General features: G+C 39.2%; 1 protein-coding gene across 1 annotated transcript in view; it reads left to right on the top strand.

Annotated features, from left to right (window-relative positions):
• The window catches only part of SWAP70 (switching B cell complex subunit SWAP70), a 76,183-nt gene that overhangs the window by 18,220 nt on the left and 33,866 nt on the right, over positions 1-24,097 (top strand). Inside the window, exons 2-3 of the mRNA XM_004016163.5 lie at positions 5,126-5,266; positions 21,591-21,764. Coding sequence (XP_004016212.2) covers positions 5,126-5,266; positions 21,591-21,764 — 315 coding nt within the window. The remainder of the gene's footprint in view (positions 1-5,125; positions 5,267-21,590; positions 21,765-24,097) is intronic.

Here is a 24,097-nt window from a genome sequence, read left to right as displayed (position 1 = left end):
TTATGAATTTTAGTTCTGTAATTGTGTCCCTTGAGATAAGCTTGTTGGGATCTCCGCCCCTCTTTTTTTCAGTGTTGAATTTTGCCCATTACGCACATCCTGTAAAGGGAAACGGTGTGTGACTGGGGTCGGCGCTGGGTGGGGGGTGCGGGGCCTTCTTTTCAGAGAACCTTTGTAATCTCTGCATCTTTGGGAGGGAGGAGGGTGAGCATTAGGCACTCAGGTGTGTCAAAACACTGTGTAGTCGTTCATCATCCTTGGTTTCTTTCCATGATAGTTGGAGTGAAATACTTAAAAAGGGTAAACGGCAAACCACTGAACAGGAACCGACCACACGAGCAGTTAGTCATTTCTTGTCGGCAGAGGCCCTGCAGAAGCACTGGCAGACAGCTATGAAGGAACTGGAATGATGAGGGCCTGGCATGGATATGGATCTTTTATTGTAGTAACAATAGTTTATTCTTCGGATTGAGGAATGAGACCAAAGTTGCTTAGCAATTATGTGGGCGTTGAAAGAATGGCCTTTGGAGGAGCAGGCATTTGAAGTAGGATAAATTCAACTTTCTCAAGAAACTTACAGTGATTAGCGTGATTCAGGGGCAGTCCTTTTACAAGTCAAGAACATGTAGTCCTATTTCCTCCTGATGGCTTTGGTCCTCATCTGTTTTCCAGTTTTCTCATCTGGAGAGGAGGATGGTAACTCTTGGAACAGTTTTCCCCAAAGGCAGGTGTTGGGAGATGAGGGCTCCCAGGTAGAGAGTGGTCCCAGATTTCTAGGCAGATGTGGTTCTTGACCATTGGATCTAACTTCGCTTCACTAAATAGCTGTAGCCATCTTGCTGGGTGCTGGAGAACTGACCTGGTGGGCACGGGTCCCTCACTTCCCTTAGCAATAACAGACACGCATGGCCGCAGCACACAGGTCACTTTTGTATGGTCAGGGCTCTCTGTCCACGAGGAAAGGGGAAGTGGTAGGGCATGGAAAGGGCACCAGAGTGTAAGGTTTGGGTTCTAGTCCTCATTTCACTGCACCAAAAACTATGTGATTTGGGAGATATCTCCTCATCTCTGAATTAGCTTCATCTGTACAGAAGCAGTACTGTCTACTCTCCAGGGGTAAGACTAAAAGCAACTAATGGATAGTGTGAGTCTACTCTAAAAGAGCATCAACTGCTTACACTTTTTTTTTAGTGTAAGTTTATGGAGATTTTATGTCTTGTTACTAGTTTATATTCTGGCCTTCAAGAATCCTCTTTTTTTTTTTTTATACCTTTTACTTAAAAACTTTGAGATACTGTTGTTACTTTGTTTAAAGAGGACTTTCCTGTTCTAGACCTTACTAACAATGAAAAAAGCTGAATTTCTGATCTAAACTATAGTTCTTTCTGTTGAATTCATGAAATGAGTTTTGGTTGACAGTTAAGGATTGGACTTTTCAAAACATTAGTTTTAGAAACAAGTCACCAACTCTTCATTTTGCAGTGAGGGTACTGAGACTAAGCAAGTAAGCAGCGAAATATTCTAATACTTTAAAAGGGTAAATGGCAAACCACTGACCAGGAACAGACCACATGAGTACAGTGGGCACTCAAGTCTCCTCCTCCAGGGTCCTTTAACATAATCTGATGCCTCTCTCACAGTTTGCTTAACTAAAATAAGGTGGTTAAGAAGAAACTTATCCTTGAATTCAGTTATCCCTGTATTTTTTTAAAGTTCTGTTTAATTATCCATGGTTGGAGTCTAGGGTTTAAATCTAAATCTTCAGTGAGGTCACTGGATTGAACTAAAGCACCTACACAAAGATGTTGCTTTTAGAAAACTGGAAACATAATTATGTTTCTTATTACTGGAGAGTGTTGGACCAGGGTTTACAAAACCTGACTTAGTCTCAGTTCTCCTAAGTCACCTTAGTCAAGAAAAACAAATTTAATCTCTTTGAGCCAGTACTCACCATCTGTAAGATGGGAAGGGTGACAATATAGCATCTAAGGCCTCTACCAGTACGTTAGTTGGAGGGTCTGTGAAACCCAAAGGCAGAGAAAGGGATGGGTGTGGGAGAGATTGGTGTCTCCTTTTTGTACGCAGAGAATTTTGCATTAATCAGTTACTTTTCCCATATTATCCCTCTATCTGGAAAACCTTCCAGTTGCCCTTTTCCTACCCCAAGTGACAGTGAAAGTGGTAGTCACGATCAGTTGTATCTGATTCTTTGCGACCCCATGGACTGTAGCCTGCCAGGCTCCTCTGTCTATGGGATTCTCCAGGCAGGAATACTGGAGTGGGTTGGCATTTCCTTCTCAAGGGGATCTTCCTCACCCAGGCATCGAACTGGTCTGCATTCCAGGCAGATTCTTTACCATCTGAGCTACCAGGGAAGCCCTTTCCTACGGAAAAGCTCTCCTTATTTTAAGGCCTAGGTTACATTTCATTTAATATATGAAGTCATTGTAGCACATACTATTCTTTCTGAACTCATTTATTGCCCTTGTACCTTATTCACCCATTAGTCATGGTACGTTGCTGTGGAATATGTCTCCCTTTTATACCTAATTTTTAGGGGGTAAGTTAATGTAGAAGATAAAGTGTAGAGTTTGAAGATAAGTCAGTTTAGCTGTGTGGTACTTCCTGGTGGTCCAGTGGCTGACTCCACACTCCCAATGCAGGGGGCCTAGGTTCCATCCCTGGTCAGGGAACTAGATCCTACATGCCGCAGCTAAAGATCCTGCCTGCTGCAGTAAAGATTGAAGATCCTGAGTGCTGCAACTAAGACTCAGCGTAGCCAAATAAATTAAAAAATTTTTTTAAAAATAAATATTAAAAGATTTAATGTGAGCTTAAGCTGGCCATTAAGAAAAATGTGTGTGTATGTATATATGCTTAATTTTTAAAATAGCTGTTACATTTTTTTGAATAGGTAAAAATTTTTTTTTCTAGAACGTAATAAAGAGGGAAATCAAACTAGTTTTTCCTCCACTGTTATTTGTTTCTCATATATCCTTGTAGAGTTTTTAATTTTTTTTCTTCCTTTTTCTTTTACATAGAAGCACATTGTATGTAGTCTTAGGTACTTTTTTTTTTTTTTTTCCACTTAAGGCACCTGGGAGATCTTTTCATATCACTACACACAGTAAGTTCCTCATTGTTCTTAATGTTTTATGGATATACCATAGATTAACCTGTGGTTGGGAGTTTTTACTTGGGTAAAGTCCCAAATAATTTTAAAATCTGAAAGACTTTTGAGCCTTATAAGAGGACTGTGTTCTTTATTTTTCTGTATTTCCACAGTGTGTTGCCGTTTTTAAGCACTTTATATTCTTGAAGTAGATCCTCACAAAACCTCTTTGGAGATAGATAATTACTCTGTAGGTGTTACAAGGTAAATAAAGAAAGGAAATGTCTATTTAGGATTTTCTGACTGTGGTGCAAGATTCAGTAAAAGCTCCACCGTACCCTTTTCATGTGCTGTACTACTAGCAAATAGAGAGTTTACTTGAGAAACACAGCCTGCTTTGTAGGGCTGATAAAAGTCTTAATTACTTCATTTATAACCATTTGTGTACTTCCTTCACTTTACTTACTTCCTTAAAACCAGCAGAGCATGTAGAAAAGGATCTCCACATAAATGAAGCTTTGAGAAACAAAACAAATGTAGAAAGAAAATATGCAAATGTTATTTTTATGGATTATTTTTTTAAATTGTAAAAAATCCTAACTGAAATATAAGTATGCAGAAAAAAGTGGCTTGCTTAATGGAATTGGAAGTATTCATTGAGGTGGATGTGGCTCCTTAAGCAATTGAATGGGTAGGGCTGAGAAAAACAGGGAGGATTTTAACCTGGGATTTAACATCTAATAAGATTCTGTGTTAGAGGAAGTACCGACTTAGCTGTATAATTTGATCTGTTTAGAATGCACAAATGAAATGGAAGGAATTTAAGTTTTATTTTTAAATTTTCACTTAATATGAAACACAGTTAGTACTCAGATAGCCCAAACTGCTAACTCAACTACCTGAATGTTAAAGTATGCATTTAGACTATGGCAAGACCAGAACGCAAATTCTCTACAAAATATTTTCAGCCATTTTGGTGACTCCTGAGATATTTTTGCTATTGATTTTTTAAATATATTTTTAAACCAGGCACTTGATTTCTTTCTCTTTTCATATTTATACCCTTTTATTTGGCCACCTCATGTGAAGAGTTGACTCATTGGAAAAGACTTTGATGCTGGGAGGGATTGGGGGCAGGAAAAGAAGGGGACGACAGAGGATGAGATGGCTGGATGGCATCACTGACTGGATGGACGTGAGTCTGAGTGAACTCTGGGCGTTGGTGATGGACAGGGAGGCCTGGAGTGCTGCGATTCATGGGGTCGCAAAGAGTCGGACACGACTGCGTGACTGAACTGAACTGAACTGAACTGAACTGATACTCATCCTGAAAACATCATGGAGTTATAGAGATGGTTGGATGACTAGAGATTACTAATCAATATTTGATATATTTGTATATTAACTTGGCCTTTCTGTTGAACAAAAGAGAGAAGTGAAGCGGAGAGAGGTTGGGGCCGGCCTGGCGTGGCCACCTTATCGAGAGCCCCCAGCTGCAGCTCTTCAGTACCTTGTGTTTTCTTTTACAGCTTTAATTGACAGACACTGCTCTGCTTGGGGAGATGTTCAAGTCTGAACACATTCTCTTGCTCTTTCCTCCCTTTTTCTTTCTAATGTGGGCCAATTTATAAATGCCTACAAGGAATACGTGCAGAAGGGAATGGCAATCCACTCCAATATCCTTGCCTGGAGAATTCCATGGACAGAGAAGTGTGGCAGGCTGAGTTGGTGGGGTTGCAAAGAGTCGGACACGACTGAGCGACTAACGCACACAGGAGTACTACAGATCTTTCACGGAGCCTGGCTCATTGTAGGCAAGTAAAAGAGACTCGTTTGACGTGAACCGAAACTGAAGAGGGGATGAGACCCTGTCGATGACAAGCGGGGAGCCTGGCAGCTGGCAGTTTATTTTTCATCTTTCTCTCCCCAGGGTAGCAGCCATCTGTGTTCCAAGAGTGAAGTGCCACGTGCTGCTTAGTGGATGCTCTAAACTGCTCTCTTTCTCCCTTACAGGTCCTTTCCCATAACCTGTGCACGGTGCTGAAGGTTCCACACGACCCGGTTGCCCTTGAAGAGCACTTCAGGGATGATGACGAGGGACCTGTCTCCAATCAGGGCTACATGCCTTATTTAAACAAGTTCATTTTGGAAAAGGTATGAGTCTAACCTCTTCCTGCTTACAGCGGTGTTCAGGTTATACATTTCAGGTGGGCCCCACACACCCTTGTTGGTGAGTTCCCTAAGGAGCTTAGTAAATCAGAATGAAAGAAGAGACTGGCAGTGCTTCCTCTTTCTCTCTCTTCTCCAGTGTCTTCTAAACCTTGGTTCTATATTTTTATAGTTGGCTCTTTTTTCTAAATTAAGAACTGCATTTTGTGTTAATCTGTACCTGTCTTCTCTTTGGGAGCTTTTCTTTTTTCTTTTTAAATTCTGGTTCCACATGTACCAAAATTGTTAAAGCATGGATTTGACATGATACGATTTTTTGTTTTGAATTCTGGTTCCACATGTACCAGAATTGTTAAAGCATGGATATGATGTGGTAAAATATCTATGCTTTATAGATATTATACAGCAAAGTTTTCATCCTGGACTTTTCTGGGTACCACGTGGATGTTTTCTCTGATACGTTATGACTAAGGATGCTATAAACTATTAGGTGCTTGGAAGCCAAATATAACCTACTGGTATTTTCTGCCTCATTTGAGTTCTCCTTTGGTTTGGATAATTAAAAATTGACACATTAAATTGTTAGATTTAATGTTCTTTTATTTTTTTAAAGAAAATAAATTAATGGCACATTTAATTAAAAACATTTGTGATTTAAAAGTTATGAAAGCTTGGAATTCCCTGGTAGTCCAGTGGTTAGGACTCTATACTTTCACTGCTGTGGCCTGTGTTCAGTCCCTGGTTGGGGAACTAATATACTGCAAGATGCAGCGAAAAAAATAATTAAGTAGAGTCTTAAAAAATTACATAAATTAGCTTGTTATTAAATAGGCAATTAGTACAAATATATGAGATAAAAAGTAAATTCCCTTTTTAGCCTGAGTCTTTAGGAGTAACAGCTTTTAATTATTTGCTGACCTTTTTATATGCATGCAGACACATACCTATACAATACATAGTGTTTTATTTCTGTACCAATAGGATCATGCTACATAAAGTTCAGTTTGTTTTTTTAACTAAGCAATATATTACTGTCATCTTTCCATATTATGTACATTTAGTTTAGATATGAAAAGTAATCATATATGCACATTAAGGGTTGGGAGTTCCTACTTTTGCTTATTTATAATATATAGTGTGAATTTCGGGGGTATATGTTAAAAATGTCTTTCAAAAAGTGACAGTGATAATACCTTTAAATTAAAAATAAAATACATTATAAAAGCCTACTTTCCAATCACCTAAATACTGTAACTACTAACATATTTTTTCCTATGATTTAAAAAATGTTTATAGCTATTTATATGTATAAATTCTGTTTATAATTTAGTGTCTTTTTATAATAGCAAAGTACAGTAACTAAAATGTATAATCATGATTTAAGTTAGTGGTTTGGAAAATGCCAAAATGTTGGTCAGTATTTTTGTTTTAAATCACATTTTATTTTTTAGAAGTTTTGCAGCAAAGACTGTCAAAACTATAGTCTGTTCATTTAGGTAGTATTCTTTGTACCTGTATCTATTATTTCATATAAGCCTCAACAATATAATTTTTGTTCTTTATTTGTATATGTGTGTATGTTTATATAAATATAAAACATTGCCGTGGTCATGCTTTACTTGGAAAAGAAACTGCAGAGGGAGAAACCACACCAAAATGAAATGTAAGACTTAAACTTGCGAAAACCACCTATTGTATGATCCAGTTTATACGAAATGTCCAAAATAGGCAAACACATAAAGATACAAAACAGATTAGTGGTTGCCAGAGGTGGAGGGAAGTGGGAATGGTGAGTGACTACTGATGGGTTTGAAGTTTCTTCTTGGGGTGATAAAAATGTTCTAGAGTTAGATAGTAATGATGATTGTAAAACCTGTGAATATACTGCTGCTACTGCTGCAGCTAAGTCGCTTCAGTCGTGTCCGACTCTGTGTGACCCCATAGACGGCAGCCCACCAGGCTCCCCCGTCCCTGGGATTCTCCAGGCAAGAACACTGGAGTGGGTTGCCATTTCCTTCTCCAATGCATGAAAGTGAAGTCACTCAGTCGTGTCTGACCCTCAGCGACCCCATGGACAGCAGCCTTCCAGGCTCCTCCATCCATGGGATTTTCCAGGCAAGAGTGCTGGAGTGGGGCGCCATTGCCTTCTCCAGTGAACATATTGAATATTACTAAAATGTACACTTTAAGAGTGAATTTTTTGGTATGTGAATTATATCATGATAAAAAAATTTTAATTGTATAGAAACTTACATATGACGTTTCAAATCTTCATAGTATGATGCTATACTATTTTCTTTTTGGGCTGCCTTCTGTTCATTGATCAGGTAGCTCATTTATGCTTATAGTTGTATTATAAGTCAGTAAGGGGTTTTTTTTGGTTTGTGAAGAAATTCTTTTTATTTAGAAAATATTTCCTCAGCTTTATTGAGATATTACTGATACCTAATGTATGTAAATTTAAGGTGTATAGCACTATGAGGTGTATAGCATTATGATTTGATACATGTATATATTGTGAAATGATTGCTACAATAAGGTGACTTGTGTTAACACTGCCTCCCATAGTTACCTTTTTGTGTGTGGAGGGACTATAAATTTTAAGATCTGGTCTCTTAACTTTAAATAATATAGTAATATTGTTATTGTCACAATGCTATGCAGTATATCCCAGACCTTTTTCATCTTAAAGCTGGAAGTCTGTACACTTTGATCAACATCGCCCCATTTCCACTACCCCGCTCCAGCCCCTGACCACTGCCATCCTATTCTCTTATTTGTTTCTAAGTTCATTGTTTTAAGTATTCTACATAAAACTGAGAACATATAGTATTTGTCTTTCTGTTAGATTGTCTTAGCCATGATTAGTTAGAACAGCTTCAGAATCCTGAGTTTACCATTTGATATTTCTGCGTTAATTTAAATAAAAGTCAAGAGGTTTGAATACAACTATAGTGATGAGAACGTTTATATTCCATTAACAGCCCCTAAGATAAGAGAGCCTGTTGATGAGGGTGAAAGAGGAGAATGAGAAAGCTAGATTAAAACTCAGCATTCCAAAAACTAAGATCATGGCATCCAATCCCATCACTTCCTGGCAAATAGATGTGGAAAAAGTGGAAGCAGTGACAGATTCTACATTCTTGGGCTCTAAAATCACTGTTGATGGTGACTGCAGCCATGAAATTAAAAGAAGCTTGCTCCTTGGAAGAAAAGCTGTGACGAATCTAGATAGCATATTAAAAAGCAAAGATACCACTTTTCATACGAAGGTCCATATAGTCAAAGCTATGGTTTTTCCAGTAGTCATGTATGGATGTGAGAGTTGGACCATAAAGAAGGCCAAGTGCCGAAGAATTGATGCTTTGGAATTGTGGTGTTGAAGAAGACTCTTGAGAATCCCTTGGACAGCAAGGAGGTCAAACCAGTCCTTAGTGAAATCAACCCTGAATATTCACTGGAAGGGCTGATGCTGAAGCTCCAATACTTTGGCCACCTGGTGCGAAGAGCCAACTAATAGGAAGGGACCCTGATGTTGGGAAAGATTGAAGGCGAAAGAAGAAGAGGGCAGCAGAGGATGAGATGGTTAGATAGTGTCACTGACTCAGTGGACAAGAATTTGAGCAAACTCCAGGAGATAGTGAAGGACAGGGAAACCTGGCGTGCTACAGTCCATGCGGTTGCAAAGAGCTGGACATGACTGGGCAACTGAACAGCAACAACAGCAGGACAAGTGGTTAGCGTATGAAGCCTGCCCAGATCCCACATAAGGGATCAGATTAGGTATACTCCCCCTCTTTTCGATCAGTGCCTATTTTAATCAAGTTTAGGCTGTATGAACTAGAAGCAAGACAGTCTGCAGTGGACCGTCAAACCCAAAGGACCCCCTTTCTCTGTGCCTGTAGGACAAACAGTGCCTAGCTCCCTAATTTTTAACCCTAAAGTATATATGTTAGCACTCTGGCATCATGGACTTTAAAGAAATAGACAAAAACTTGTTGTCTTCCCTACTTAATATAAAAATGTGTTTAAAACATACTACAACCTCTTTGTATTTTTACTTTTTAAAAAAATTTCAGTTTATTTAAACCAAAATAAAAACCAGAAACAATTCACACAGTAAATATGTCTTATATTTGGCAAATGTTTGATGACCTGCTATGTGCATGTGTTTGAGCTTAAAAATTAAAAAAAAAAAAGAATTATGTCTGTTATTAGAATATATGGAACATACTGGGAAAGTCTCAGAAACCTGGAAATTGTGGTTTTTCAGTGCTAGAATTTGTGTGGGCTGGAAGACTGGATAGAGAGACATGGTTGAATATCTTGAGGTGCTGCACCCTGATACCACATTTTGTTCTCCTTGATGTAACTTTCTTTAAACACCCTGAGCTTTAAAGTTTTAAAATGTTCTTTGTTTTAGTATTCAGGTATTTAAAAGTTTTGTAACTGGGGGAGTAACTATATGACAAACCTAGACAACATATTAAAAAGTAGAGAGATTATTTTATTACTGACAAAGGTCTGTATTATCAAAGTTGTGGTTTTTCCTGTAGTCATGTATGGATGTGAGAGTTGGACCATAAAGAAAGCTGTGTGGAACAATTGATGCTTTTAAACTGTTGGAGAAGACTCTTGAGAGTCCCTTGGACAGCACGGAGATCAAACCAGTCCATCATAAAGGAAATCAGTCCTGAATACTCATTGGAAGGACGGATGCTGAAGCTGAAGCTGAAGCTGAAACTTCAATACTTTGGCCACCTGATGCAAAGAGCTGACTCATTGGAAGGGACACTGATGCTGGGAAAGACTGAAGGGAGGAGAATGGAACGACAGAGGATGAGATGATTGGATAGCATCGCTGACTCGATGGGCATGAGTTTGAGCAGGTTTTGGGAGTTGGTGGTGGATTAGGAGGCTTGGCGCGCTGTAGTCCATGGGGTCGCAAAGAGTCAGACACGACTGAGAGACTGAACTGAACTGAACGGAGCAACTATAGCAGTATAAGAAGTCCAAAATTAGCCACTAAATTTGGGGAAAATCTTATTCACAGAGCAAGTGAGGATGTGATGAAACAGTGAGCCCTTGTTTATTATTGCTTAGCCACCTGGAGTGGAATTTTGCCAGGCTTTCAGTCCAAATAAAGCAGCCAAGGCTTCCATGATGTGGATTTAATTGGTGCCTTGTTTTAAAACTTGGTTGAAAAAAAATGCCAGTAGTGACTGAAGAGTGTTAACAGAAAACTTAAAGATTGTCATCAGTTAGGTAATGAATATATGAAATGATGATTAAACATTTGCAATATGTGCTTTTATACACACACACACACACACACACACACACACACAGAGTCTGATTTGATCCTCATGCTAATCCTATGACGCATAACTGGAATTCTTATCCCCATTTAACTCAGGACGAAATAGAGAATATAGCTAATAAGGGGTAGATAGGTTTTGAACCTAAGCCATTTCACTTCTAGACCAGAGTACTTTTAACTGTATGTACTATTGAGGGATTAATTACTACTTTGCAGAATTAATACTTTTCCAGTTACTGGATATATAGTAGGGGCCAGGGGAAAGTGGTTTGAAAACCATTCTGATCATCTCAAACTCTCTCATCCAGCGTCTAGTTCCCTTAGGTTCTTTCTCAACTGTTTTAATGTAGTTTTTCTTCTTCTTCTTCAGTATCTGGTGTTCCTCAGTGTTCAGTTTGGTCATTTCTCCCCTGCCTCGCCGCCCCCCCCGCCCCAGTTATTTGAGAGGTTTTTCTGCCTTTGCCTAAGAGAGTTACTCAGAAGGGGTTGAGACCAAGAGATAAACTATAATGAAACTTGCTTTGCAAAAAATAATTTTTCCATTTGGTTTCTGTATTTGCTTCTTCAGAGGGAATAATTCACATTGTTCTTCACATTGATAGAATTTATTTTCAGCTTTCCTGAGACTTCAGATGATGATCTTGTGTGTTCATGTATTGAATATTTTGCCTCTGCTGATTGTTAACTGTGTTCTTGTTTGTTGAATTCCTTTTTTTTTTTTTAAGTAAAGAATAGGATTCTGTAAACATCCAGGAAGAATTTTTGAATTTTTGTGAGCTCCTCCCCACCTTTTGGGGACAAAAAGAACACTGTGCCTGGATTATCTGACAATGAATAATTGAAGAAAGTGGTATATTGTTACTTTTTAAATTTTGAACCCCAGTCGACTACATTGGAAACTAGTTCTGAGACTTCGCTGGTAGTACAGTGGATCAGAATCTGCCTGCCAGTGCAGGGGACACGGGTTCAATCTGTGGTCCGGGAAGATCCCGCGTGCTGAGGGGCAGCTAAGCCTGTGTACCACAGCTGGTGAAGCACACTCACCACTGAGCCTGTACTCTGCGGTGAGAAGCACATGCACCACCATGAAGAGTGGCTCCCACTGGCTGCAGCTAGAGAAAGCCTGTGTGCAGCAACAAAAGTCCAGCACAACCGTAATTAAAAAACAACAAAAAGCTAGTTCTGCCTCAGCGTGTTATGAGGCAGTCTAAACCTTTCATGAGCTTTAATAGCCTAGTTGGCTTCTTCATCCAAATCGTTGTCAGTTCTTTTCCCTGATTGTACACAGTAAAGGTTGGTCTGGGCTATTTGACTAAAAACCAGTAATCCTTGGCCAATAAGCCACGTCCTAATTGGGGGATTTACTGCTTTCTAATGTAATCCTTTTTTTGATGTTGTTTTGGGAACACTCACACATACAAAAGAAAAATATACACAGAGAGCCATGTTTTTCAATATAATGCTTCTCTCTAGCAGTCTGCATTCTGTTTTCTTAGGCTGGACGTTATCCCAAATGCTTACTTGTCCCTTAGTTATAGTTCTACCATAAAATGAGTTTTCAAATTTCTCTTACCTTTAGCACTCAAAATGTTGTCAAATGTATACCTAACAAGCATCATTTAATAGGAAAGGGGGCGTGCGTGTGTGCTGAGTTGCTTCAGTTGTGTCCAACTCTTTACAATCCTATGGACTGATTCCGCCAGGCTCCCCTGTCAGTGGGATTCTCCAGGCAAACATACTGGAGTGGATTGCCATGCCCTACTCCAGGGGATCTTCCTGAACCCAGGGATAGAACCTGCCTCTCTTAAGTCTCCTGCGTTGGCAGGTGGGTTCTTTACCATTAGTGTCACTGGGAAGCCCGATAGGAAGGGTGCTGCTCTTAAATTCCCCAAACCAGTCTTTTATATGATTCTTATTATCCTTTAGCCTGTGTTGTTTTTTCTTTCATTGTTGCTTGAAAGTTACATAGTATTAATTTAGAACAGTGGCCAAGTTGGACTCTACAGTTTCATCATGTTTGCAAAGTTACACAGGACTAAAAACTTCTGAGTAATTGAAGAGGTTCCATGCTGAGAAGTGTGAATGACTTTGTCATTGAACACCGTGGCCAACAATATAAATCTAAAACTGATGTAGTCTAAAGAAATCTTATGTTTTTTTAGTGTCAGTTCTTTATTACAGTAATCAAGAGGGAGAGTAACCTTATTTATGCCTGCCGTGTGGGGCACATGGGATCTTAGTTCCTCAACCAGGGATCAGACCTGTGCCTCCTGCAGAAGCGCAGAGTCCTAACCACTGGAGTGCCAGGGTATTCGCAGTAGTATTGCTTTTTAAGGTAGCTACTTTAGTGAGATATAATTCATATACCATACAAGTATATTTAAAGTGTACATTTTGGTGGTAAAAACCATATCCATTAGCACTTACTGTCCTCCCCCTCAGCTGTAGGCAACCACTAGTCTACTTTTTTCCTCTCTGGATTTACCTCTATCTGGACTTATGCAATGTGACTGGGACCGTATGACTTTTGTGTCTGTCTTTTTTCGTTTAGCATCATGTTTTCAAAGCTCATCCATGCTGTAGCACCTAACAGTACTTCATTTCTTTCCATGTCTGAAAAATATTCCATTATGGGTATACCATATTTTGTTGGCACATTCATTGGATGATGGATGTTTTGTTTTCTTCGCACTTTCTGGTTACCATGAATTTACTGCTGTGAGCATGCATGTTCAGTTTTTGTGCAGAGGCATGTTTTCAGTTCTTGGTTACATACCTAGGAATGAAATTTGGGTTATGTGGCAACGCTGTGTTTAACCTTTTGAGGAACTGTCAAGTTGTTTTCCAATGCAGCTATGCATTTTACTTTCTGCCAGCAGCGGCTGAGGGGTCCAATTCCTTCATATCCTCATCAGCATTTTGTTTTTATTATAGCCATTCCGGTGTAGGAAGTACATAGCTTACTGTGTTTTGATTTGCATCTCACTGATAATTAATATAAAATACTGTTTTTAAAATTTGTTTTTTATTGTAAAGATAATAAAAGGGTATTATTCAAATTAAGAAAAAAAAGAACTTATTAAGAAAATATGTATCATCCATAGTTTTAACATACAGAGGCAGTCACTGTTAGCATTCTGATATGTTTGTTTTGAGTTTTTATTTTTATTTTATTTTTGTGGCCACACTGTCTGGCTTGTGGGATCACAGTTCCCAACCAGAGATTGCACATCCGTGCTCAGCAGTTAAAGTGTGGACTGCCAAGGAATTCCCAAGTCTTTATTTTTTAAAATGTTTTTATATATTGTTTTTCAAGGGATCATATTGAACACTTAACATTAATATTACCTGTCCCATGTCATTGAATTTTTTAAAAAACCTTGAGTATAAAGATGCTAATATTTATTTAGAGTCTGTTGTGTTTCATATACTAAATGTTTTAAACAGATGTTTTAATAAAGTCTTTATGTCAACTCTATAGGTTAAGTACCATCATTACCACCATTTTAAAGATGAGGAGATGGGCCTTGGGTTAAATGCTTGCTCAAGGTCACCCAAGTACTAAGTGGATTCAGTGATTGTATAATAGTTTTGTACTTTATAACCACTTTTTTGGTGGACTTTTTATTTTTTTCCCCACTCTTTTAAATAATAGTGACTATCCTAGGTGAATCTTTATCTGACTTTGGTTCTCTTGTTAGGATAATTAACAAGTATTGATTGAACAATAAGTATTGATTGAACAAGTAATTAAAGTAGAATTATTGATCAAAGAGTATGAATGCTTTCTGAGAAAAATTTCTGCTGTTTCTAAAGCACTACATTGACCAATTTCCCTGTCTTTTGAGAACTGTTTCTGTTCCACAGCAACTTTAGTCTTGAGCTGGGTTTGTATGAAGTTTCTAGTTTAGAGAACATGTGAGTTTAGTTTTGTAAATACTTTTAGTACCTTGAATCAGAATTGAGGTGGTATCTTATTCTTCATATGTATGAATCTTGATGTAAAGTAAAAATTTTATGTAAAAATCAGAACCACTCTACATATTTCTTTCTTGGAAATTATCTTCGGTTTGGACACCTTGAAACCACTAGCAGCAATTATTATTAAACGTAAGACTATTGATTTAATATGTGTGATACAAACTAGAATTCTGGAGCCAGTTTGTAGATTTTTAGACCTTTTATAGTTTGAATGGGCCTAGAGACCATTTCAATTTATGGATTTATTTTGATTGAGGTCACATTGGATATTGAATGCATGCCCTTCACTGGCTTGCTGTTGTTTTTAGGTAAGTCCAGCATCTTCATCATGACACACAGGCCCGTGTTCAGTTTGGCTTCTGCAACCTGTCTAGCCTTCTCTCCCCTCCCTCTTGCTCACTTCAGGGCAGCCACCTTGGCCTTCCTCAGATTGCTGGGCCCCTTCTTGCCACAGAGCCTTCAGGCACGCTGCTTGCTCTGCTGGGAGGTTCCCTCCCGGACCATGTGGAGGCCTCGGCTTGATTGTCACTTCCTCAGGGAGGTTTCTCCAGGTAGCACCCCACCCATTCTAGACCTAACCAGCTTTCCTGTAATGTACACTTGTGACATTATCTGTGCCTTTTCTTTTTTACCACACTTTTCACCATATCGGTGGTTGTGTTATTGCTGTATAGTTTGATATCTTATTACTCCCCTGGAGTGTAAGTTCTAGGATGGCAAGAACTGTTTCACCCATGTTGATGGGTTGTGGTTTTTTTTTTTTTTTCTTTTTGGTATGTGCAGGAGCTTTTAAGTTTGATGTTATTTTGTCTAATTTTGCTTTTGTTGCCTGTGCTTTTTTAGCATCATGTCTAAGAAATCACTGCTCATTCCAGTATCATGAAGTTTTTCCTCTATAGTTTCTTCTAGGAGTTTTATACTTTTGGGTCTTACATTTAGATCTTTACTCCATTTTGAACTTAGTTTATGAATATGGTGTAAGATAAGGGTCCATCTTCATTCTGTTGCATGTGGACATTCAGATTTTCCAACCTTTTTGTTGAAGAGACTGGCCTTTAAGTATAAATGAGGGTTTATTTCTGGGCTTTCTATTCTGTTTCATTAGGCTATGTGTCTGTCATTATGCCAGTACCATACTGTTTCTCTTTTCTTTCTTTCTTCTTGTTTTTTGGTCATGCTGAATGACTTGCAGAACCTTAGTTCCCCAACCAGGAATCAAACCCATGCCCCCTGCAGTGGAAGCTGCTGCTGCTGCTGCTGCTAAGTCGCTTCAGTCGTGTCCGACTCTGTGCGGCCCCATAGATGGCAGCCCACCAGGCTCCACCATCCCTGGGATTCTCCAGGCAAGAACACTGGAGTGGGCTGCCCTTTCCTTCTCCAATGCATGAAAGTGAAAAGTGAAAGTGAAGTCGTTCAATCGTGACTGGCTCTTCGCAACCCCATGGACTGCAGCCCACTAGGCTCCCCGTCCCTGGGATTTTCCAGGCGAGAGCACTGGAGTGGGGTGCCGTTGCAGGGGAAGCATGGAGTCCTAATCACTGGAATGCCAGGGAATTCCCTAGTATGTACTGTTTTGATTACTGTCTTTGTAGTAGGTTTTGAAATCAAGAAGTATAAGGCTTCCACCTTTGTTTTTCTCAAGATTGTTTGAACTATTATGGACCTTTAAGATTCCATATGAATTTTAGGGTAATGTTGTTTGTTTCTGCAGAAAAAAAAATGCCATTGAAATTTTGACGGAGATTGTGTTGAATCTGTGACAAATTGCTTTGGATAGTGTGGGCATTTTAATAGTATTAAGTCTTTCAGTCCACGAGCATAGCATGTCTTTCCATTTATTTATGTCATCTTTAATTTCTTTGAGTAATGTTTTGTAATTTTCTGTGTACAAGTCTTTTTACATCTTTGGTTCAGTTTACTCCTGAGTATTTTTGATGCTATTGCAAATCAGATTGTTTTCTTAATTTTCTTTTCAGAAAGAAAAGAAGCTTCTTTCTTTTCAATTTGGATGCCTTTTATTTGCATTTCTTGCCTAATCTCTGTGCCTGGGACTTTCAGAACTGTGTTGAATAGAAGTGATGAGTGTGGGCATCCTTATCTGGTGCTTGACCTTAGAGGAAAAGCTTTCAGTTTTTCACCTTTGAGAATGATGTTAGTTGTGGACTTTTCCTGTATGATCTGATTTTGTGCCTTTTTTCTAAAAGGTGTAAATGTCATCATTTAATACGCTTTTACCTTTGAGTGTTCTTAAACTAAAGAATAGTATTGACAGATTAGAATATAGAGAAGTAATAAGCCAAACAAGCAACTTATTAAAAATTAAGTAAGACACTGAGCACTTGCACTTACATCAAAAAGCCACTGTTTATTTCCTGGGAAAGCTAATTTATGGAGAATTTGCTTGGTTTCTGATCCCATTGCAGTCTGACTTTATACACAGACTTTTCTTGGCTGTCTTGAAGATAACTAACTAGTGACCAGTCAGTTGCAAAACCAGCAACTGTCTTTTCTTACTGACTCTTTCTTAATTTCTCTGTAGCATTTGGCACTGCAGTAACCCCTCCTTATCTGTAGTTTCTCTTTCCGTGGTTTCAGTTACCTGTTGTCAACTGTGGTCTGAAAATTTTAAATAGAAAATTCCAGAAATAAAGAATTCATAAATCATTGTATATTCTTCTGAGTAGTGCGATGAAATTGAACCTTTTTGCTCCATCCTACCCAGGACATGAATCGTCCCTTTGTCCTGTGTGTCCCACCTGTTAGTCAGTTAATATCCATCTGGGTTATCAAATTGACTGTCATAGTATTACAGTGAACACATGAGAATGTGTTCAAGTAACCCCCCCCCCTTTTTTTTTGGCCATGTCACTTGCAGGATTTTAGGTCCCTAACTAGGGACTAAACTTGCAGGATTTTAGTTCCCTAACTAGGGACTGAACTAGGGCCACAGCAGTGAAAGCTCCAAGTCCTAACCACTGAATGACCAGAGAATTACCAAGTAACTCTTATTTACTTAAAAATGGACCCAAAGCACAAGAGTGGTGATGCTGGCAAGTCAGATAGGCCAAAGAGAAGCTTTAAAGTGCTTCCTTTAAGTGAAAAGGTGAAACTTCTCTACTTAATAAGGAAAGAAAACATGCTGATGTTGCTAATATGTTTGGTAAGAATGAATCTTTTATCCGTGAAAGTGTGAAGACAAAAAAAGAAATTCTGCTAGTTTTCCTGTTGCATCTCAAAGCTGCAAAAGTCATGGCCCAGTACACGATAAGTGCTTAAAGATGAAAAAAGCATTAACATTTGTACAGTAAGATATTTTTGAGAAAGAGAGATACCACAGTCATGTAACATTTATTACAATAAGTTGTTTATGATTTTTCTTTTTATTATTATTATTGTTAATCTTCTCTTATGCCTAATTTGTAAATTAAACTGTATCAGAGACTTATATGTATCGGAAAAAAACACATGTGGTTTCAGATGTCCACTGGAGGGCTTGGAACTTATCCCTCATGGATAACAGGGGAGACTGCTGGGTTGGTGAGACCTTCTTCTTGTCTGCTCACTCAGTTTTTATGTCTTTGTGGTTCTCCTGTCACTTGGATTGTTCTTCCAGTCATCGCAATCCCTGTCCTCCTCTCACTTTGTAAATGTGCAAATCCTTTGAGGCTCTGCTTTGATTCCATCCCTCTTCTCACTTTGTGTTTCCTCTCCGTGATCTCACTGACCGTTGTGGCTTCAGTCGTTGTCGGCATGCAGTTGATTCACAAACCTGCCTTCTCTCTTAGGCTACAGTTCCTTCTTTGATTGTCTTCAGACGACATAAATATCTTACCAGAACTGCAGGTGGAAGGTTCACTTTATCTTTCTCTCTCCCTTGTTTTTGTCCTCTTCATCCTGTGGCTGTATCCCCAAACGTGGCTGGGGTGCTGCTCCTGCTCCGCCTTTGCTCATGCAATCTCCTTTCCTATCCTTTGCAATACTGTTCCTTGTGCTGTTTCACTATGCTTTGAGGTCTGCCCCAAATACCGTCTTTTCTGCAAAGTACTGATCTGGCCTGCAGATGACCTGGCTGTTCTTTGCTCTAAAATGGGGGGTTTCCTAAGGCTATTTACTTATTGAAATTATAAAGTTCTTTGTGATTTCTGTCTGTGTTTGCTTTTCTAGCCATGAATCAGGCCACTCCCTCTCAGGAAGCCTTAATTCACCACATGATCCACATAGAATCACTTCTTGTTCCTCGGAGCAGAGCTTTTTGCTTCCATGTATATGTTGTTTCCCCTGGTGGCATATCTTCCACTTAGTGTTTTTTAGGGCTGTGGGTGTTTAGAGTTGATAAACTGGCCTTTGAGACTAGTCCCTTAGAAAAGTCTTCCATCATATAAATAGAGTCCTTCGTCTACTGAGTTCTACAAGCAGTTGGGCATAGAAAAAAGGGATAGAATGTGAGCTTTGATTTAAACTCCGGTCTTGATATTTACTAGTAATGTAAACTTGGTACCCAGTTTTCCTGAATGTGTTTCCTGATCTGTAAGATGAGGATGATATTTAACCTTTATGCGGCCAACACAAAGTTTAAATGAGAAATTGCATATAAAATGCCAAGCATATGCTAAGTCCTCAATAAATGGTGTTAAAGAAAAAAAAATGAAAAGGAAAGAAAAAAGAGAAGCAGCAGCTGTTACTTTCCCTTTGTGGGGTCATTTGTGTATGTTAGGGGCATGGGAAACGGTGTCAGACCGAGACTGGGTGCCGAAGGCAGAGCACAGAGGATATCTTCTTCCTCTTGGGAAACTGGTTTGCCAACCACAGAGAGAAACTTCTTCCTGGAGCCAACTAGTGACTTCTTCCGTATGTTATACACACTTTGTTCATCTCTCTCTCTAAACAGAATTGCTTTGCTCATGTTGCCCTGTTACCCACTCTGCCTCCTCCCATTCTCCATACTGTCCCTGGCTTTAAAATGCAGGTTGTGTATGTTGCTCCCTCCCACTCCTCCAAGTACAGATAAATCCTAATTCTTTACCCTGAATTATATATATACGGCTCTTCATGATCTGGTCTTCCCTCTCTCTCTAGCCTAGTCTTTCACCATGCCACGTACAGTGGGCATTTTTTTTTTCCTGACTGTCCAGCATCCGAATTCTTTTCTTGCGTCTGGAAGGAGGACAGGACCTGTCTCATATCTCACATATTGAGAAGTTTAGATACTCATTTTTCCTGTTTCCTGGCAGCTCGGGCATAGAAATGTGACGCAGAGTGACTCTGAACCTGCAGCGAGTGACCTCGAGGATCAAGGACTGGATCAGTGGCAGCAGCGGTGGCCTCATGTTGTACTGACCGCGGTGTCTCCACCTGCTGCCACCACGAGTGGTTCCACCTGCAGTTCTGACTGCCTAGCCTGTTAATGGCTTAGTTTCAGAGTCTAGATTTTTTGGCCTTTGTGTTAGATCTTTGAGGCTACCCATTGCTTTTCCAATACATTCCTTATCTGTTTAAAGGAACTCAAGATAGTTTCTGTGATTTGCACTTACGAACAGCCTGACTTACACCACCCTCAGTACCAAGTAGCCCATTCACATTAATCTTCTGCAGTTCTTACAAACTGACCATGGTTGTTTCCACCTCTGGGCTTTCTCACGTTCTGTTCTACCTGTAACAGTCTTGACCCCGTTTTCAAACTGGTTGACTCTTGATGGTTCTTTGGGACTCAGCTCTGTCACCTTTTCTGGAAATCTTTCTCCAGTTCTTAAGATTGGGTTGTTAGCTCCTCAGTGTTCCCACAGAAGCCTCTGTTTACATCTGTGTAATACTTACCACACTATATTGTAATTGTCTTGACATTCCTTGGAGACAAGGACTAGCAGTATTGAGTTGGCCAAAAAGTTCATTAGGATTTTTCTTCAAGCTCTTACAGGAAAACTCGAACAAACATTTTGTCCAACCCAGTGTACTCAGTATCTCTGTGATGCCCTGGCAGATAATGAGTGCTGTCTAAATTTTATTGGTTGAATGAGTAAAAACTGTTGAATCATACACTGTGTTATGTTAAGATTTGTCTGTTTCATAATAAACTGTGACTGTTCTAAGAGCAGGGACCAAGTTATTCTTCATCTTTATATCCTTAATTTTTAAAAAACCGTTTGCTTATTTCTTTATTTGGCTGTGCTGGATCTTTAGTTGCGACATATGGGGTGTAATTCCCTAGCTAGGGATCAAACCCAGGCCCATTGCATCGGGAACACAGAGTCTTAGCCACTCGACCACTAGAATAGTTCCTTTATATCCTTATGTAGCTTAGTGGGCGGCTTATATGTGCATGAGTACCAAGACACTGTAGTCATGTCCGATTCTTTTCGATCCCATGGACTGTAGCCCACTGTAGTTCCTCTGTCCATGGAATTCTCCAAGCAAGAGTACTGGAGTGGGTTACCGTTCCCTTTTCCAGGGGAGATTCCTGATCTGGAGACCGAACCCAGGTCTCCTGCATTGCAGGCAGATTCTTTACCATCTGAGCCACCAGGGAAGCGTATCAGTAGACCCTGAGGGAATGTTGAATGCATGATTGAATGACCGAGTGGCAGAGCTGTCTTTTTAGAATTTTAGTTAAATAGTTTTTCCCAAGAGAAAGTATCTTCTTTGACCATATAGGTAAAAATGATATCTGCATGTGGCTCATATTGAATAACTGACATTCTCAACTCCTATACCAAGATTGGTAGTCTGTTTAGAAGATAATATTTATACATGAAAAAATTACTTGACAAGCTAGTATTTCATGTGCCAAGTGAGTCGTATGAGCAGGTGTTACTTCAGTGTCAGGCTCAATATAACATTCTTAATTGAACCTTTGAAGGTGTGCTACCTAAGCAACTGCTTACGAAATGGCTATTGGTTAACTGGGCTGATTAAAGTGGAAGCCTGTAGTAGGCTTTGTCTTTCTGTTTTACTTGGTTTACATGCTACTTATTTTGGACTGATTCATTGGAATTTTTCCTCATTTCTTCTTAGGTCCAAGACAACTTTGACAAGATTGAGTTCAATAGGATGTGTTGGACCCTCTGTGTCAAAAAAAATCTTACAAAGAATCCCCTGTTCATTACGGAAGAAGATGCATTTAAAATATGGGTTATTTTCAACTTTTTATCTGAGGACAAGTACCCACTAATTATTGTGCCAGAAGAGGTAAGGTGTGGCTCTGGGAAGTTTATGTGACTGTCTTAGCATCTAATAGACCTAACTTGGAAGTATCTCTGTTAATTCAGTGCAGATATGGAAGGAGGTCCTGTGCTAGTGTTTTTGGATCAGAGGCAAAAAAGCATGGATCCAAAAAAGTCCCAGACTTAGTAATTTGAGGTCATGCAGTAACTCTAGATATTTACAGGCAGGGTGGGGCTCTTCCTCTTTAAGCTGTTCTAATTATAGACAAATCCATTCTCAAGAAGTCTTTTATTCAGTATAAGTCACAACATAATTTTCTGTCTACTTACTTGTTGGCAAACCATAAGAACTAGCTGAAGGATACTATATAGGAAACGCATAGGATCCAGAATGTTATTCCCAGGGCTCATTTATGTGAGGAAATACTACTCCTGTGTTAAAGTCAAGGATGGAGACTTTTTTTAAACCATACTTTGCAAAGTAAATTAAAAAGGACCTTTGCTTGTTCTGTTGTGGATTATTTTCCCTGAGTTTCCAAAGGTTGGGAGAGGAGCAGGGAATGCAGGAGTAAGGCTCTGTGCTGTCTTATTGCCCTAAAAATGATACATATAAGATATGCTTATTACAGTTGTAAATTTAGAAAAGACTAATAATATCAGATTAATCAACTGTAGTCTTCCCCTTAAAAAAAAGAGTCATCTGTAATCCTCTAACATTAGACAATGTTATTTAACCTCTTGAATTTTAATTTCCTCATCTATAAAATCGGAGAAGGCTATGACAACCCACTCCAGTACTCTTGCCTGGAAAGTCCCTTGGGTGGAGGAGCCTGGTAGGCTGCAGTCCATGGGGTCGCAAAGAGTCGGACACAACTGAGTGACTTCATTTTCACTTTCATGCATTGGAGAAGGAAATGGCAACCCACTCCAGTGTTCTTGCCTGGAGAATCCCAGGGATGGCGGAGCCTGGTGGGCTGCCGTCTATGGGGGTCGCACAGAGTCTGACACGACTGAAGGGACTTAGCAGCAGCAGCAGCATCTATAAAATAGAGCTCTTAAAAATGTTTATTCTAAGGGTTGTGAGGCTTCATATTTAAAGAACTTAGTTCAGTAAGTGAAACAAATCAGAGAAAGATGGATACATATGATTTCATGCATAGGTGGAATATAAACAAACAAAATAATTAACCAAACCAAAGAAAAACATGTAGATGCAGGGAAGAGAATAGTGGTTATCAGAGGGGTAGTGGGGGTGGGGCTGGTAGGATGAATAGAGAGGGTCAACTGTACTGTGATGGATGGAAACTAAATTTCTGGTGGCGAGAACACTGTAGTGCATTTAGATGTAGAAATACAATGTTGTATATAAGAAACTTATGTAATGTTATAACCCAGTGTTACCTCAATTAAAAAATCTAAAATTAAAAAAATAATAATTGTGACTAGGGGAAAAACTAAAGAAAGGAGTTAGCTCTGTGCCTAGCATGTGATATGTATTCAGGAATTATGTTAGCTCCTGTGACTAATGTTATTGCATACATTGTTGTACACTAGTCTGCTCCTTTCTTTCCACAGTTTCAGCAGTGGAATTGTAAGTCCTAAAATATGCATACTTTCAGGGTATTAGATAAACAAGGTAGAACTGCCCCTTCAGAAAGGCTATACCAATTTATATACCCACCACTAGTGATCAAGCATGCCCATTATTATCCACTCTGCCAGCATGGAGTCCCGTCTGTGATTGATTTCTGTGATTCATGTTCACGTTAGGAAAATCTGTTTAAAAGTTTACACTACAATATTTTTTTCAAATCAGCAAGTATTTATTGACTGGCAACAATAAATGAGGCAATAAGAGGAATCTGAAGTGAAAAAGATGACTTCCTGCCTTCAAGAAATTTGCAGTCTGCTCAAGGAAAAGAAAGTCAAGTGTAATTCAAAGCAAAATAGACAACCTGTTATAAGGGAGAACAAATACCATGTAAATACAGGGAAGGGAAAGATGTATTCCAGTTTGGGAGAAGTCAGGGATCAGGGAAGTCTTTTTAAGGAGGCAATAGAATGTGGTGGTTAAAAGCAGCATCTTAAACTTTTTCAGTGAAGGCCAGACAGAAAATATTTGAGACTTTGTGGGCTTGCTGGCTGTACTGTCTGTGCTGTAGCTACTCAGCTCTGCTGTTAATAGCATGAAAGCAGCCACAAGACTGTATGTTGCTTCAATAAAACTTTTATTTTTGGATGTTGAAATTTGAATTTCATATAATTTTCATGGACCATGAAGTATTATTATACTTTTGATTCCCCCCTCCCCCACCCCAACCACTTAAAAATGTGAAAACTGTTCTTAGAGCAAGGGTG

The sequence above is a fragment of the Ovis aries genome, chromosome 15 (assembly GCF_016772045.2).
Source record: "Ovis aries strain OAR_USU_Benz2616 breed Rambouillet chromosome 15, ARS-UI_Ramb_v3.0, whole genome shotgun sequence".
Classification (NCBI taxonomy): domain Eukaryota; kingdom Metazoa; phylum Chordata; class Mammalia; order Artiodactyla; family Bovidae; genus Ovis; species Ovis aries.
This window is presented reverse-complemented; position numbering and strand designations above follow the sequence as displayed.